The sequence below is a fragment of the Nothobranchius furzeri genome, chromosome 15, assembly GCF_043380555.1.
Source record: "Nothobranchius furzeri strain GRZ-AD chromosome 15, NfurGRZ-RIMD1, whole genome shotgun sequence".
Classification (NCBI taxonomy): domain Eukaryota; kingdom Metazoa; phylum Chordata; class Actinopteri; order Cyprinodontiformes; family Nothobranchiidae; genus Nothobranchius; species Nothobranchius furzeri.
In genome coordinates, this window is record NC_091755.1 from 42,853,666 (window position 1) to 42,868,421 (window position 14,756).

A 14,756-nucleotide genomic window follows, 5' to 3' on the forward strand; every position below is an offset into this window, starting at 1 on the left:
GGCAATTCCCGTCAATATAGGAGGGCTAGGCTACCCAAGAACCAAGCCAGTCCAGTAGAATATGATGTGGGCTGAGATTTGTGTATGAACAGTTTTCCAGAACCTTCGAAAGGCACAGGACTTTCGAGATTGGATGGAAGTTCTCATAGCTGGAGTGAGTGAGGCCGGATTTATTCAATTGTGGCTGTACAAGCGCATCTTTAAAAACCATAGGGAACCCTCCAGTGCTGAGACTAGTGTTAATAATGTTTGAGCGTTGGGCTCAGTGTAGTCACCGAGTCATGCACCAATTTAGGCGGGAGGCAGTCCACAGGAGAGCCAGATGGCTTTGTGGAGCTAATCAACTCAGGAAGCTCAACTAGAGCAAAGTCTGAGAAAATAGGAGGGCTAGGCGGTTGCACTTGGACCGTTGGTCCTAGAGGCTGAGCCTAATATCAACAATCATTGTTTAAAAAGTTCTGCAGACCCATGCACAAAGCAACTGTGGGAGTAAGTCTATCAGACAGTAGAGTTAATTGTGCTGAACAGCGTAGACTGGTCGCCACGATGCTGTGAGATGATGTTAGAGAAGACCTAACTGGTAGTGGAAAGGTGCATCAACCAGGAGCTGCTGAGAACAAGACAGCCTGTCTTCCTCCCACCTCCGCTCAGGTAAAAGTGGACAGTAAACCAGTAATGTCATGGCAACAACCACCGCTTGAAAAAAAAACTGAAATAAAAATAAGTCTAGTTTTTACATTTTAATAATAATATTTGGTCCGTTTTTGATCAAATTGGACAAAAAGCAGCATTTCACACAGTTAGATGAAGAAAAACATTTTCTACTTCAGTATAACAGAGACAGTTATGGCAACGCTGCTTTTAGTTAGCATTTAGAGGTTATTGTGAAGACTCTGAAGACACAACCACACAAGTTTTACAGGTTGCACACAATTACATATAATAACAGACAACTTAATATTTATTTAATTACACTTGGGTACTAGTATTTCTGATATAAAAACTCTACAGCTATGAGCTCTCTCCTCTGATGTTTGGAGTGTAATGGTTTGCGACACAATGCATTATGGGATACTTTGCGGTCCCAAGTCCACAGAAGGATTCATTGATGCACCCTCGACACATTGGACAGAGCAAGAACACATTCCAGGACTTTGAGCGGACGTACCATGATGCTTACTAAGGTTTGGAGCAGCACCCGGGCCGCATCAAACTGAAATCTTCTGCTAGAAAAAAGATCGCATTTCATTCTGTTCCTAAAATCCTTCAGCCCTAGTAAAACATGTTTGACTCAGTTCAGTTTTATTTACAAAGCCCCTTCCTACCCCCCCAGTCAAGGGGACCCAAGGTGCTGAACAAAGGGTTAAGAACAACTAAAACAGAATAAAACAGCTGTGTAGTAAAACCCAGAAACACAACATTTAAAATGCAATAAAATATTTTAAAAGCCATGAAACAAAAATGATCTGAACATTAAAACATGAGAACAAAAACTAAGAACTAGACCTAAGATGAACCTTCAGCCTAGCTTTAAAAGTGGGCAGCGATGTGGACTGGTTCCAAAAGGCCAAGGACCCAGAACTGAAAAGGCACGATCACCCTGGACTTACGCTCTGATCCGCTCTGTGACGGGAACTGTTTGGTCGGTGGATGGGGGGGGGTCTTTATAAGCTAGGTAAGTTGGTGCCCCCTGGCCATTTGATGCCTATGCACAGTACGTGATGAGCAGAGTATTTTTTTCAATCATTTGCTTTTTTATACGTTATCTGGTGCCAGTCTCCAGCTAGATTCCCAGGCCTCTCGCTCCTCAGCCACTGCCTCAGCTCCTCTAGAGGGACCCCCAGACATTCCCAGAACTGAGACATAATCTCTATAATCTTTCTCACAAGTCCTGTATCTGGCCTGAGGTGTCATGACTGAATCACTTCCCATGGAAAGCGTCCAGAAGGCATGCTTACCAGATGCTGAGACCACCTCAATGGGCTCATTTCAGTGAGGAGAAGCTTGCCTCGTCTCTGAGTCCAGCCTCTAGGGAAGGTTGCTCCCTTTGGCCACTTGTCTTTGTGACTAAGGTTGTTTTTTGGATCATTACCTACAGCTTGTGTTCAAAGGTTAGAATGGACTCGGCTCTCTTCACCATGATGGATCAGCAGCAGCAGCTCAAATCCGTTCATCAGACACCAAACCCGTTCTGCTCTAACCCTGAACTCACTCACTGACAAGACACAGAAACACGTTGGCTCATTAGAATCAAAACACCCATCATGACATTAAAAAGGAAGTGCCTGAGGAGATTTCAGGACCGTTTAACCCCATAAACAGAGAAACAGCAGAGATACACATGAACACCAGCCCAGACACAACCGGAAACAAAAAGAACATTCTGCATGCCTACCTGTCCCAGGTCCAGGGTGACGTTCACTTCATTGTACTCTGTGCTGCGGGACAGAGGTGGGCTCTGCCACCATCGTTCAGTCCCATCAATGGCATTGGTGATGGGATGGGCGTGATCGCTGTCCTCCTTACTGCAGATGTCACAGTACTGACCCTGAGAAGTCAGCAACACAGATTTGTCAAGGCGTAAATCTGAGGAAGAGATTTAGAGCAACAGACTGTTGTGTGTTTATGTAGCCGCTCTCTAGTCGCATTAACAACCGGAAGAAAAGAAGATTTAAGGCAGTGATACTGAAACCCCATGCGCACCACCCACCCCCACCCCGACGGCCGACCGGGAGGTGTAGGATAGACAGAGCTGAGGAAAATAATCCATGCATCAAGATGCGGGCATAAACGATTCTGCATCATAGAAGAGAACCATAATCAGTTATAGTGGAATGTAGTTTTGTTATTTTAACGGCGGCACCAGCGCAGCATCCACATCTGTCAGAGCGGTGTTCTCCACGTTTACCGGGTAGGAAACTTTGGTCCTTTATGTGGTTCTGCAGGGCTGAGCGCTGGAGTTGTAACCTGAGACCGAACCCGAACTGAATCCGCCCGATCAGTTCTGTTGGGTTTGGGCCGTGAATTATGTTAAGTGAGCGGGTTGTCGCGTGCTCCGCGAGCGCGAGAGCGAGAGCGAGAGCGAGAGCGAGAGCGAGAGCGAGAGCGAGAGAGAGAGAGAGAGAGACGCTCCTCCAAACACGCATTATTATTTTCATAATTTCATTATTATTACTCCTCAAACCGCTCTGTGATGTCAGGAGATCCGGTCTTGGGGACACGGAGAAGTTAAAAGGAGGGAGAAATAGAAGATAGAAGTTCTTGTTCCACTTTATTCTTTTGTTTCATGAAGATAAACTGATGTTAAATTCAGCTTAAAGAGAAACTGGGAGGAAGCTTTGGTTCATTTTAAGTTACAGGAGGTCTGTCTCCTATCTGCTCCTCCAGAGACAGCATGGACATGAGGGTCACACGGCCGAGCTGCAGGGGGACAGGTGTTGTCCTGCTTTATATTGCAAGCTTGTGTGTTATGTGCGTTACAGCCAGCGATCTTAACAGCAGCAGCAGGACTTACTGCCAGATAAGTCCTGCCTCTCGTCAGCATCTTTTGTTATTATTTGTTTGATGTAAATTTGATGACTTTCATATTTGATTGCCTTAAAGGCAAAAAGAAACATTCAGATGGTATTTTTCCTTCGAGTAAGTTAAGGAACATCTATTCATTTCACAAAATGTAAAATGCCCTGGATCAGGTACAGCATCAGTCCTGGAATGCTACACAACACAATCAGTCATTCCCCCCCCCCCCCCCCCCTCGAAAACCTTAGCAGAGAGGTGTCCAGGAGGCATCCTGACTAGATGCCAGAGCCACCTCAACTGGCTCTTCTCCATGTGGAGGAGCAGCAGGTCTACTCCGAGCCCCTCCCGAATGAACGAGTTTCTCACCCTCTCTCTAAGAGAGAGCCCAGCCACTCCGGAGAAAACTAATTCCAGCTGCATGTATCTGCGATCTCGTTCTTTCTATCAGTACCCAAAGCTCGTGACCATAGGTGAGGGTAGGAACGTAGAGCGACCGGTAAATCGAGAGCTTCGCCTTCTAGTTCAGCTCTCTCTTCCCCGTGACAGACCGGTACAACACCCGCATCACTGCAGATGCAGCACCAGTCCGCTCCAGCAAAAGCCGAAGATCACATTCTGATGAGGCCAACAGGACCACATCATCTGCAAAAGCCAGAGCTAGTTGCTGTATTGGCAATTATTAAAGATCAAGGAAGTCCAGTGGCTAAGGCATCCACTTGGCATCTTAGTTCTGCCAGGTGCTAATGTGAGTTTGAATCCCAGAGGTGTCTGCAGTAATTTATTTAGCCAGCGGAAGCAGATTTCACGTTTTTGTATTTCGGTTTTATTGATTATTTTCTGCAAAATATTTTGTTTTTCTAAACATCTTTGTATTTTGTCGTTTCCAAGCAACATTTTAGTTGATTTACTCTGCTCAGCTCACATGGACTCACACTGGCTAAGTAAACAAAAAAGCAAAAAACACATATTAGTCCCTATATTTTGAAAAAAATTACAAACAAAAAGTTAAATGGTGAAATTTAACAAAGAGTTGAAAACATCATACTGGCAAGTGGACACATGTATAATAGTTTTGTTCCTACAGTGTGTGATGTGCAGCCACACAGCAAAAGGTACACACTATGCACAAACAGATTTCACACACCATCATTCCCCTGTCGGGATATATCTGAAGACCTCTTGAGATCAAACGTGACTGGAGTAAAGAGATATGGTAGAGGAGGAGCATGCTCTTCTCACCTCACTAATGATTGGCTGCATGTCACATTCAACAGGCAGCATGCTTGTTTGTCCACATTGGGCTAAGAGAATCCAACATGTTTAATATCCCGGATTTATGATAGAGGCAGTCTGATGTGCTTCCGAGTAGACCAGAGCGCTCGTACCACATCACACATGCTAGGATTATCTGATAAGATTATCTTTAGAGCCATTACAGTAATCATGGGGCTCTAAGATTGTTGGATGGGGAGAATCAGATCAAATATCAGCACGATTACTCAGCTGTGTGAAGCAAGGGAATCCACATCCTGGTGTGTAGTTGACTCGTTCTGATTCAGTCTGTCATGAAACCTCAGATGTCCCAGAACACGGGATCATAACGTATGTTAATATATTTATATCAATATAATTCCCGAGCACAGCCACAGCTGCAGCTCACCGGCCCCCGTGGGGATGGGTCAAATACGGAGATGAATTTCACCAGTGCGTGACGATGACTATGAGACTTTAACTTTAATATTCAGATTATCTGAGATATCTTTCCCGTTAAATCAGTGGATTTATCAAATCGGATACGTTTACATTCCCTCATCTCTGTAGATTGGGGAAGGAGCAGATGTAGTTTTCCTGCCAGCGCTGAACCTGAGCTGAGAGCAGACGGTGCTGGCAGAGTCGCTTTTCTCCACGTAGAACCTCAGGTAGCAGTTTAAATTTCGGACAGCAGCACTTGGTCCTGGACGGTGTAGTTCTCTCTGAGAGCATAAAGCCGGTTGGCAGGACACGGGTCAGTCACCATGAGGAATGCTGGGAACAGGTGGGAGTGAGAGGGCTACAAGTTTTTGTGCTGCCTCCCTGAGGGCAGCTTTATTAGTTAACTCATCAAGCTGAGTTTATGTGTTAGCGACTGATTCTAGGAGAAACAAGCACAAACTGAGACGTGGAAACCCAACATGAACCGGACTGAGAGTCAAATGTTGCCTGTCCTTATATAAGCGGCCTGTGCTGTGAGGAGCCACGTCCTACAAAGGAAGCAGGGCATGAAATAAGGCCTTGGCAATGCAGCTGGAGGACCGTGTCCACGGCTGACCCCTCTGTCCAGCTCTGAGCATGCTTAAAGCAACAGCTCGCTTCTTTACTAGAACCATTAGAAACAGTTAGTGTCTCTCTGAACGCACGGATTGACAAGCTAACAGTTAGTTTATATGGGACCAGTCAGAGAGAGCTGCTTCAGAACAACTACAAAAACATGTCTCAAATGCTTTCTTGTAGATCGGTGCACCTCTGTTCCACATTACAAGATTTTTTGTTGTTACGAAGCACCTTGTGATTTTTATTGTGGTTTTAGATATTTTATGATGCTCTTTTCTGAGAAGGAAATCGACTTCTGGGCTGAATCCGCCATTTTCCAGAGCCAGCCTCGCTGTTTGGAAACCTGCAATGGGGCCCTCTACTGGCTGGTAGATGTAAATATAAACCCAGTGTGGTGCCCTTCAAAATAAATATTTGATTATTTTTAATTAAAAAATAGCTTTTACCACCCCTTGGGGACCAATGGCGCCCCCAAGGGGTGACCATGACCCCTAAAAAATTGCCCCCCCCCCCCCCCCCCCAAGGGGAAGCCTGTGTTGATAAATCCTATTAATGTTCACTCAAACGATAAATTAATCTTATTTATTCAAGACATAAATGTAAAACACGATAAAAATTATACAATTAATGAGTAAAGAAATAATCAGATTTTTTTAAGTACTTGTTTCTGCTTCTCAAAATGAAAATAAAAGTTTTTATTTCCATAGTTTTTTGTTAACACAGAAACAGGTTAATTAAACTTAAAAAATGTTTTTTAAATCATTTTGAGGAAACATTATAAATAACTGAAATGTATTTCTCTGAAATGTTTGTGTTTGTAAGATTTGCGTTAAGTGTTTTTAATACATACTGTTTTTTGTTTGTTTGTTTTTTTATAAAAACAAATAAAGGAGCAATGCAGTGCATCGCCACAGGCTAAACTCTCCCAGAGTTACCACAAGGACCAATTTGGTGTGCCACCCCAAAAATTTCTTTGGCCCCATCTGGCCACCCTTATCAACATTTTCTGGAGGCACCCCTGCTTGGGGCAGGACCTCATCCCCAACCTGGAGAAGGCATTCTACCCTTTTCAGACTCAAGACCATGGTCTCGGATATAGAGGAGCTGATTCTCATCCCAGCTGCTTCACACTCGGCCGCAAACTGTTCCACAGTGAAAGCCAGAGATCACGTTTTGATGAAGCCAACAGGACCACATCATCTGAGACTCAATTCTCAGGCCACCAAAACAGATCCCCTCAACATCTTGGCTGTGCCTAGAAATCCTGTCCATAAAAGTTAGGAAGAGTCGGTGACAAAGGGCAGCCTTGGTGGAGTCCAACTCTCACAGCTCGACTTACAATAAGCCCTGACACCGGTCATACAGGGACTTATCAGAGGGGTACCTCATCCTTCCCCGCAGGGCCCCCCTACTCGGTCGAACGCCCGGGGAGCTGGTCCAGTATTCTATGGCCAGGACGAAAACCATCCTGGACCATCGCAAAAAACATTGTTTTTTTTTTTTTCATTTTGAGTGTGTGCCACTCTAAATTTGCATAACTAAAGGACTTTCTGCTCTGCCAGTGGGTTATTATTATTAGGCCCGAGCAGCGAAAGCGCTGCGAAGGCCTCCTGCTTTTGGAGGCATACCCGAAAACTCAGGAATTTTTGCACACGTCAGGCGTGATGTAAAATTTTGTATTTTACAGGTCCCCCCCAAAAAAAAATCGCAAAGCAAATGGCTGAATAGCGTCGTCCCCTACAATGTGAAAAATACCCCCCTCCATAAACCTTAGTTTATCGTACAGTTATGAAATTTTGTAGACTTGTAGTACTTAACAGTCCGCACAGAAAAGCCTCTTGCAACCATTGTCAAGATCAAATGGGAAGTCGGCCATTTTGGGATGAATTGGCGATTTTTACCCGTTTTGGCCGCTTTTAGGGTCCGCTTCTGATTTATTTACTCGATCATTTATTGCAAGATCTTCTCGAAATTTGTGGGAAATTGCTCAGAAGGGATGGGCGATCAAATAGAAAAAATAAAACTGACTTTTCGTATATGCTGAGGGGGCGTGGCCAGGCCTCAAAGTTCGACTACTAGCCAAAAATAAACAAAAGGCTATAACTTCATAACCGAATGGAAGAGAGTTACAGAAATTTCTGTGGTCATTCGTCATTCACTCACAAAGTAAACTGAATGGTCGGATGATGACATTACACAAACCCCGCCCCCTCAAGACCGAAAAGTTCAAGTTTTACTGTGATAGGTCCCAAATCCCCCCATTTCACTTAATCAACACAAATTTGTAGCTGGTAACTCAAGACAAGTGGGGGTTGCCTGGCGTCACTTTATGGGAGTTTTCAAAAGAGGGCGGGGCTGTGGCGGTGCGGTCAGGCGTACTGCCGTGGCCATACGTTTGCCTCCCATTTCGTCATTTCTAAAGATATCGCCACAAAACTTCTGGTAAGTGATCCTAGTCTGGCCCCCCAAAAAAATCTGATGTGACAATCTGGTGGGCGTCGTCTATTTTGAGAAATAGCGCCCCCTACGACCATTAAAACGGTTAGCCCTTAGCCGTACTTTGACCGAGGATTAAAACATTTGGTACACTAATGTGGTGTCTCAGGACCTACAAAAAAGTCTCTTGGAGCCAAGCGCAAAGTCGCACAGAAAGTCGGCCATTTTGGTCCAAGTACTTGATTTAGTGGTTTTCGCACACGTTGTTTGGAGAGTGATGCCCCGTCGCCCTTTTCACCGACTGCCTTCAGACTTCTGCTATATACTCTTAAGAATAGGGGGGAAATTCAACTGTCGGATTTTAAATAAGTATAAAGGTGTGGGCGTGGCTAAGCCTCAAACTTTGACCTGTTGCCACACCACTCTTTATTTTCACAGCTCCTAATTGGACTCCTTTCACCTAATCACCAGAAATCTCTGGCAAATAGTAGACAAGTTGGGGGTCACTTGTTGTCCAGTTCTGGCAGGTTTCAAAAAAGGCGGGGCTTTGGGGGCATGGCGAAATTCGCAATCACGCCTTGGAAATACGTTTGCCTCTCATTTCCTCAGTTATCATGATATCGCCAAGAAATTTCTGGTGAGTGATCCTAGTCTGACCACCAATAGAAATGAATGTCATACGTTCGTAGGCGTGGCCTATTTTTTTGACATAGCGCCCCTTAGAACCATTAAAACTGTCAGCCCCGCGCGATGCTTTGTCTGACAATTACGAAATTTGGTACACTAATGAGGTGTCTCAGGACCAACAAAAAAGTCTCTTGGAGCCAAGTGCAAAGTCACATAGGAAGTCGGCCATTTTGGTCCAAGTACTCGATTTAGTGGTTTTCGCACACGTCGTTTGGAGAGTGATGCTCCATCGCCCTTTTCACCGATCGCCTTCAGACTTCTGCTATATACTCTTAAGACACAGGGGAAAAAATTCAACCGTCGGATTTTGAATAACTTGAAAGGTGTGGGCGTGGCTAAGGCTCAAACTTTGACCTTTCGCCATTACATTACTTGACGTCATAACTTCCATGTTCATGATCAGATCTATATCAAACTTTGTCTGGGTGATCACTGACCACATCTCAAGACAATGACAATGTGGATAGCTGACATCACCTAAGCCCCACCCCCTGACAACAAGAAGTCTATTGTTTTATGGTGAAATGCCCATATTTGTCCCCTCTAATTTTGTAAACATGACAGAGGTCATTCACTGTCTTCATGATGGTGTAATGACCCTTCAGATTGATAGCTTTCCAGAAAGGGAGGGGCACTGATGCCATGGTGAATCCTGGCGTGACGCCGTTACCTTACGTTAGACTGTAACTTCCACAAACAGCCTCCAGTTTGCACAAGACTGAACATGGCGATCAACAATCCTGCCCTTTAGCCAATGAGGCACAAACGGCTGGTGAACGTTGTTTAATATCACCACAGCGCCCCATACATACCTTTAAAACTCGTACAAATGAGGTTGTAACTGCACCAAACATGCTATGTGTCATTACACAAAGGAATCCAACACAATCCTGTGGTCATTGGTTGAAATGACTAGCTCCGCCCCCTGACAGATATTAGGCCCTGAATAACACATGCATGATGCAATTCACACCAAACTACACGCAAATGATTGTTGTCAACCTACAAACTTCTCCATGGGATATTTTCCTAAATTTGGGACAGCGCCCCCTAGATACAATAAAACCTTTGTAACTTCTACAAAAAAAAAAACTCCAAACTATATCAAACATGGTGGGAGTCATCACGCAAGGCAATCAACACGTGTGTGCTCAAGCATTCAAATCACTTTAACTCCGCCCCCTTACAGCCTGTTGGCTCTAGATGACCCATACAACGTTTGATTGATGCTAAATTAACAGAAAACCATCTTTGTCAACCAAAGCTGACTTCAATGGGATTTTTCTGTAATTGGTCACAGCGCCCCCTAGATAACTTTAACCTTCAATAACTTCAAAAAACGTGGTCAGAATAGCATTAACTCTGGTCTGTCATCACATCACATCACGAGTGTGGAAAAGATAGAGTATCCCGTAGTGGTGAGATGGGTAATTTTATGGTGGGCTCAGAGGAGATGCTGCTTCAGGGGTGCGGACGACGAGACAGTTCGCGGTTTCTGGTCTCGGGGTGGTCGACTTTTCTGTTCCGCAGACGTGCCCGGGTGTCCCGGGCAGCCGGTGTCGGTACAAGATCTGCTCGGGTGCAAAAATGGCTCGGGGTCCGTCGACTACAGATGACGTCTAAGTAGTTGATTGGCTGAACATGAACCTTACGGAATTACGTAATCACGTTACGTTGTTATCAGGTTACGTTGGTCCAGGCAAATCTTTCTGTTGGAAAGATGGACAACTTTTACAAAGAAATCCATCATTACCTCTTTGAAAATACACTTTTAGCCTAGAGCTGCATGTATATTAGGGCTGAACGATTAACTGCATGTGCAATTAAATTGCGATGTGACAAAAGGAGATATTCTGATCGCAAAGGCTGCAATTTGGCAGTGAGTGGTTAGCACAATGCTAATATACATGGAAAAACCCATAGGAATGCTAATATCGCTGATTACGTTATTACAAATTATGAATTAGAAACGTGCCAAATGATTACATTTGGAGTCTAATAGAAAGCAAAACTACCATCAATCAAATAAGTACAGACAGGTATTTTAGTAAAGCCAGAACACTTTTAACTCCAGAGTTTTGGCTAGCAGCTATGAGCGTAGCTGAACTACGCATGGACAAGACGTCAAAAACTCTAAACACAAAATACTTCAATAAACGGGACACACTTCTTTCCTGCAAATACAATTTCACAGGTGTTGCTAATACCTATGATCCTTCAAGGGATGTGCTCAAAGAGGAGTTCAACATTATGAATAAAATATAGTGTTTTATTTTACAAATACCATTATAAACACAAACTTACGTCTTAAGAAACATTATTTTAATAACGAAACTGCTAAATTCTTTCCAACAGTATAGGTGTGGTGTATTTTGTCCGAGTGGGTTGCCGTACTTTGACGTCATCGGCAGTCGAAGGACCCCGAGCCGATCTTGCACCCGAGCAGATCCTGTACCGACACCGGCCAGGCCGGAGCTGCGAGGACCGAACGGCGCTGCTTGCAGCTTCAATTATTATTATGATTATTATTACACTCATTATACTTATTATTGTTGTTGTTGTTTTTATTATTACTAATGTTACGTTTAAACGGGTGAAAACTCGCAGATGGGACATAAAGGACTCATGCATTCATATGTAAACTTTCTATGACCGCATGAGTGGACCAGCTGGTCCGGCTCGGTTCTGCATGTTTCCTTACCTGGATGGTATGGCTCGGGTCTCCCGACACCGGACCTCCCACCAGCTTACAGTACAGGTCCTGCTCGCTCCTGCCGGTCTCGTCCTCCCCGCAGGTCGCCGTGGCGGTGATCTTCGTGCCCTCCGCCAGGTTGAAGTAGGGCGGGTGGAGGCTGAAGCCGTTCAGTCCGGTGATCTCCGTGCTCGGTAGCTCCTGGGCCGACACCAGCCCGCAGCATGTCACAATCAGCAGCCGAACAGCAGCTGCTCCGTTCACCATCATCCCTGCACCTGTCTGCTGGAACCGGGCCGGGGAGCTGGAAGTTCTGGGCTGGAGGGGAATGAGCGCGGAGGGCCGGGCTGAGAGGACGGATCCACCTCCTACAGATGGGAGGCTCTCCTCCCCCAGTCCCCCAGCGGCCTGTTCGGGTGTCACATGTTTCCCAACACGAGAGTCCTCTGGTTTATGTCGATGGGTTTGGGCCGAGGTTCTGGTAGAAGTCACAGCTCCTTAAACAGCCTCTGCTCGGAGAAACAGTGATGAGGCTGGTCAGATGTGACAGAACACGTGTGGAGTAGAACATTGGGTTGACCTCAGCCTGAAGCAGGGCAGCTAGAGGACATCCAGGAAGTTTATGGTCATTAAAAACAAAAAGCATCACTTCAACATCCTAACAAGCGGTTAGGTTTCACAAACAAAGAGCCTCACAACAAATACAATTAAAAACAAAATACGACCTTAGAAAAGAGGTCAACATGTATCTGAATTACAGAGCACTTCTACAGCTGTGTCCTTCAGTCAGCAGCATCTACAGGGGGGTGCTTCCAGTCCCACCTGTAGGAAACACCTGTGCAGGTGTGTGTTTGTGGTTCTCACATACTCTGGAGCTCTACCGTCTAATTAAGCTACAGGAGCCTCTTTAGAAGATGAAACAGAATCTCTGTCTCTCTCTCTCACACACACACACACACACGCGCATGCATGCATGCACGTGCACACACACATACATGTGTATGCACGGATGCATGTGCCCACACACACACACTTTCAGAAACCCCTAACCTGAGCTACTAACTCTGAGCCATCCCTGAATGGGACAGATCTCCGTGGTAACGGTGGGACATTGGCCTCCTGTGTTTTTTTCTGGAGTCGGTGTGTTAATGCAGCCGAGCTTCATTCACTAACAAACTCAACATTCCACAGGATGTTTGCTGGTCGGGGTCCCATCCTCGCTCCTGTGGCGCTCAGAGCCAAGGACATGGAGGCTGGAGGGACGTCATAAAGTCTCTTCCAGGTTTACTCGTCATTTTCTCACTGCTGTTGTTTTATTTGCTGTTTGGTTTGTTTCCGTTTGCTTTTGGCCTGGGAGGGCTGCTGCTTTAGAACTGAATGCTCCAGGCTTGTGTGTCATAGATTACAGTAATCTAGATGAGCTCAAGGTATGAATTATCATCTCACAGTGATGGAAACTGGGACTTTACTGATGGGATGAACTTGAGAGAAGTTTGTATTTATAGTCTGCTTGGAAAATTCAAAGGAATCAAACAAGATTCCTGTAAACAGACCGCAATGGACCACTGTCGCGCCATTAGAGCCACTTAGAATATCCATCCTCTTTAGTCAGAGAGGCAGATTGGGACATGTTCCTTTGGTTTGAATTTCCATCTATCCCTCTGATGCTTTCTGGTGCCGCCCACTTCACCATAGCAATGAAGAAAAAGGAATTTATTATTGTTTTCTATCTGCTGAACACAAAATCACGAGTTATAAGACTCAAACTTACAGGTCTGTATGAATGAACAGCTGGGATTTGCTGTTTAAATGTCTCTTTACTAGGAGTAATTAATTAGAGGATTGATTAATCACATTTTAATCGTTTGCTATTGTCATGGGTGATTCTGCAGGTTGAGTGCTTTGCAGTCTTGTTTCTGGTTTTATTGTATTTCTGGTACTTCCTGTTTTATTTTGTGCATTCACTTCCTGTCTCATTACAGGCAGCTTCACGACATGAGGCTCCTCACTAATCTGCCTCATGTCTTGCACCTGGGTCCTGGCTTCGCAACAGTTTCCTTTGCCAGTTTGTCTTCTCCTGTTGTGTGATGTGAACCTGCTCTCAGAAACACTTGGTAAAAGTGTATTCTTTTCAGTTGTGTTGTACTCCAGGAATGCCTTCTGCTGATTAAAACTGTGTGAGCTCTGCATTTGAGTCCTCTTTGTGCTTTGATAGCTATAACGTGTCCTCAAAGCAAATTTTTCAATTAAAAATAAGGCAAAGAATCAAGCATTAAACACGGTTAATATTACTGTAAACTAAAGCTTTTTAGTTTCTAAAAAATATATTTTAATTTATGAAACAGGACCTAAACCAAGTAAAATGTATAACTGCAAATAGAAAACACCTGCAAAGTGTTCATGAGCCTTAAAATTGTCTCTCACTCTGGTTGAATTACTAAAATTAATGGACTTTGTACCAGAATCAAATGTTTCCAGTCTCACTTGCTTCTATAATTGGGTGTTTTGATTAGCATTTAGCATAACGTAAGAAAACACACACCATAGTAGAACAGGCACAAATATGATCTGATGGGATCATGACGAGGATTTAATGATCTGATGCCTGAGCGGTGAAAAGGTGAGCGGACCTTCCTTACATGGAAGTCCTGATGTCACGCCTAGAAGGGGATGGCTGCAGACCCACAGATTCTCTTCTGCAGCAACGAATCTGGTGTGATCTTCAGCCTGATCACAACCTTCTCGTTCCTCGCTGCCCCGATGCGCTTAAACATCCTCCCCATTAGCTTCCGATCAGCTTATGACCGCCTCAACACACCTCCCTGCTCAGTGATAGTAGCACGTGCGATGCGAAGACAGTCAGTCGTCTCAGAAACATATAATAAACCAACAGAATTCTTCCAAAGTTCAAAGGTCACAGTTTGTGCCCTCCGCCATTAAAGCAAACAGAAGGACATCACGTTCCTCTTCACAGCCATGGAAAACACGCCGCTGCTCTTGTGGAACGATGCAGGGATAAGTCGTTAGGTCACACTTGAACTACATATAAATGCAATTTCATCACTGCAGTACTTTTAATTAGAATATTACTGTGGATTTTACACTGAAACAG

General features: G+C 44.6%; 1 protein-coding gene across 2 annotated transcripts in view; it reads right to left on the reverse strand.

The window, feature by feature from the left end:
* lama5 (laminin, alpha 5) overlaps positions 1 to 12,147 on the reverse strand; it is a 154,729-nt gene extending 142,582 nt beyond the window's left edge. The window contains exons 1-2 of one of the 2 annotated variants that reach the window (XM_054745619.2): positions 11,654 to 12,136; positions 2,396 to 2,548 (exon numbers count right to left, since the gene is read on the reverse strand). In XM_054745619.2, coding sequence (XP_054601594.1) covers positions 2,396 to 2,548; positions 11,654 to 11,914 — 414 coding nt within the window. In that variant the 5' untranslated portion in view covers positions 11,915 to 12,136. Of the gene's footprint in view, positions 1 to 2,395; positions 2,549 to 11,653 lie in introns of both variants that reach the window. The other variant, XM_015967344.3, reaches the window with a different exon arrangement.
* Positions 12,148 to 14,756: the final 2,609 nt, after the last annotated feature.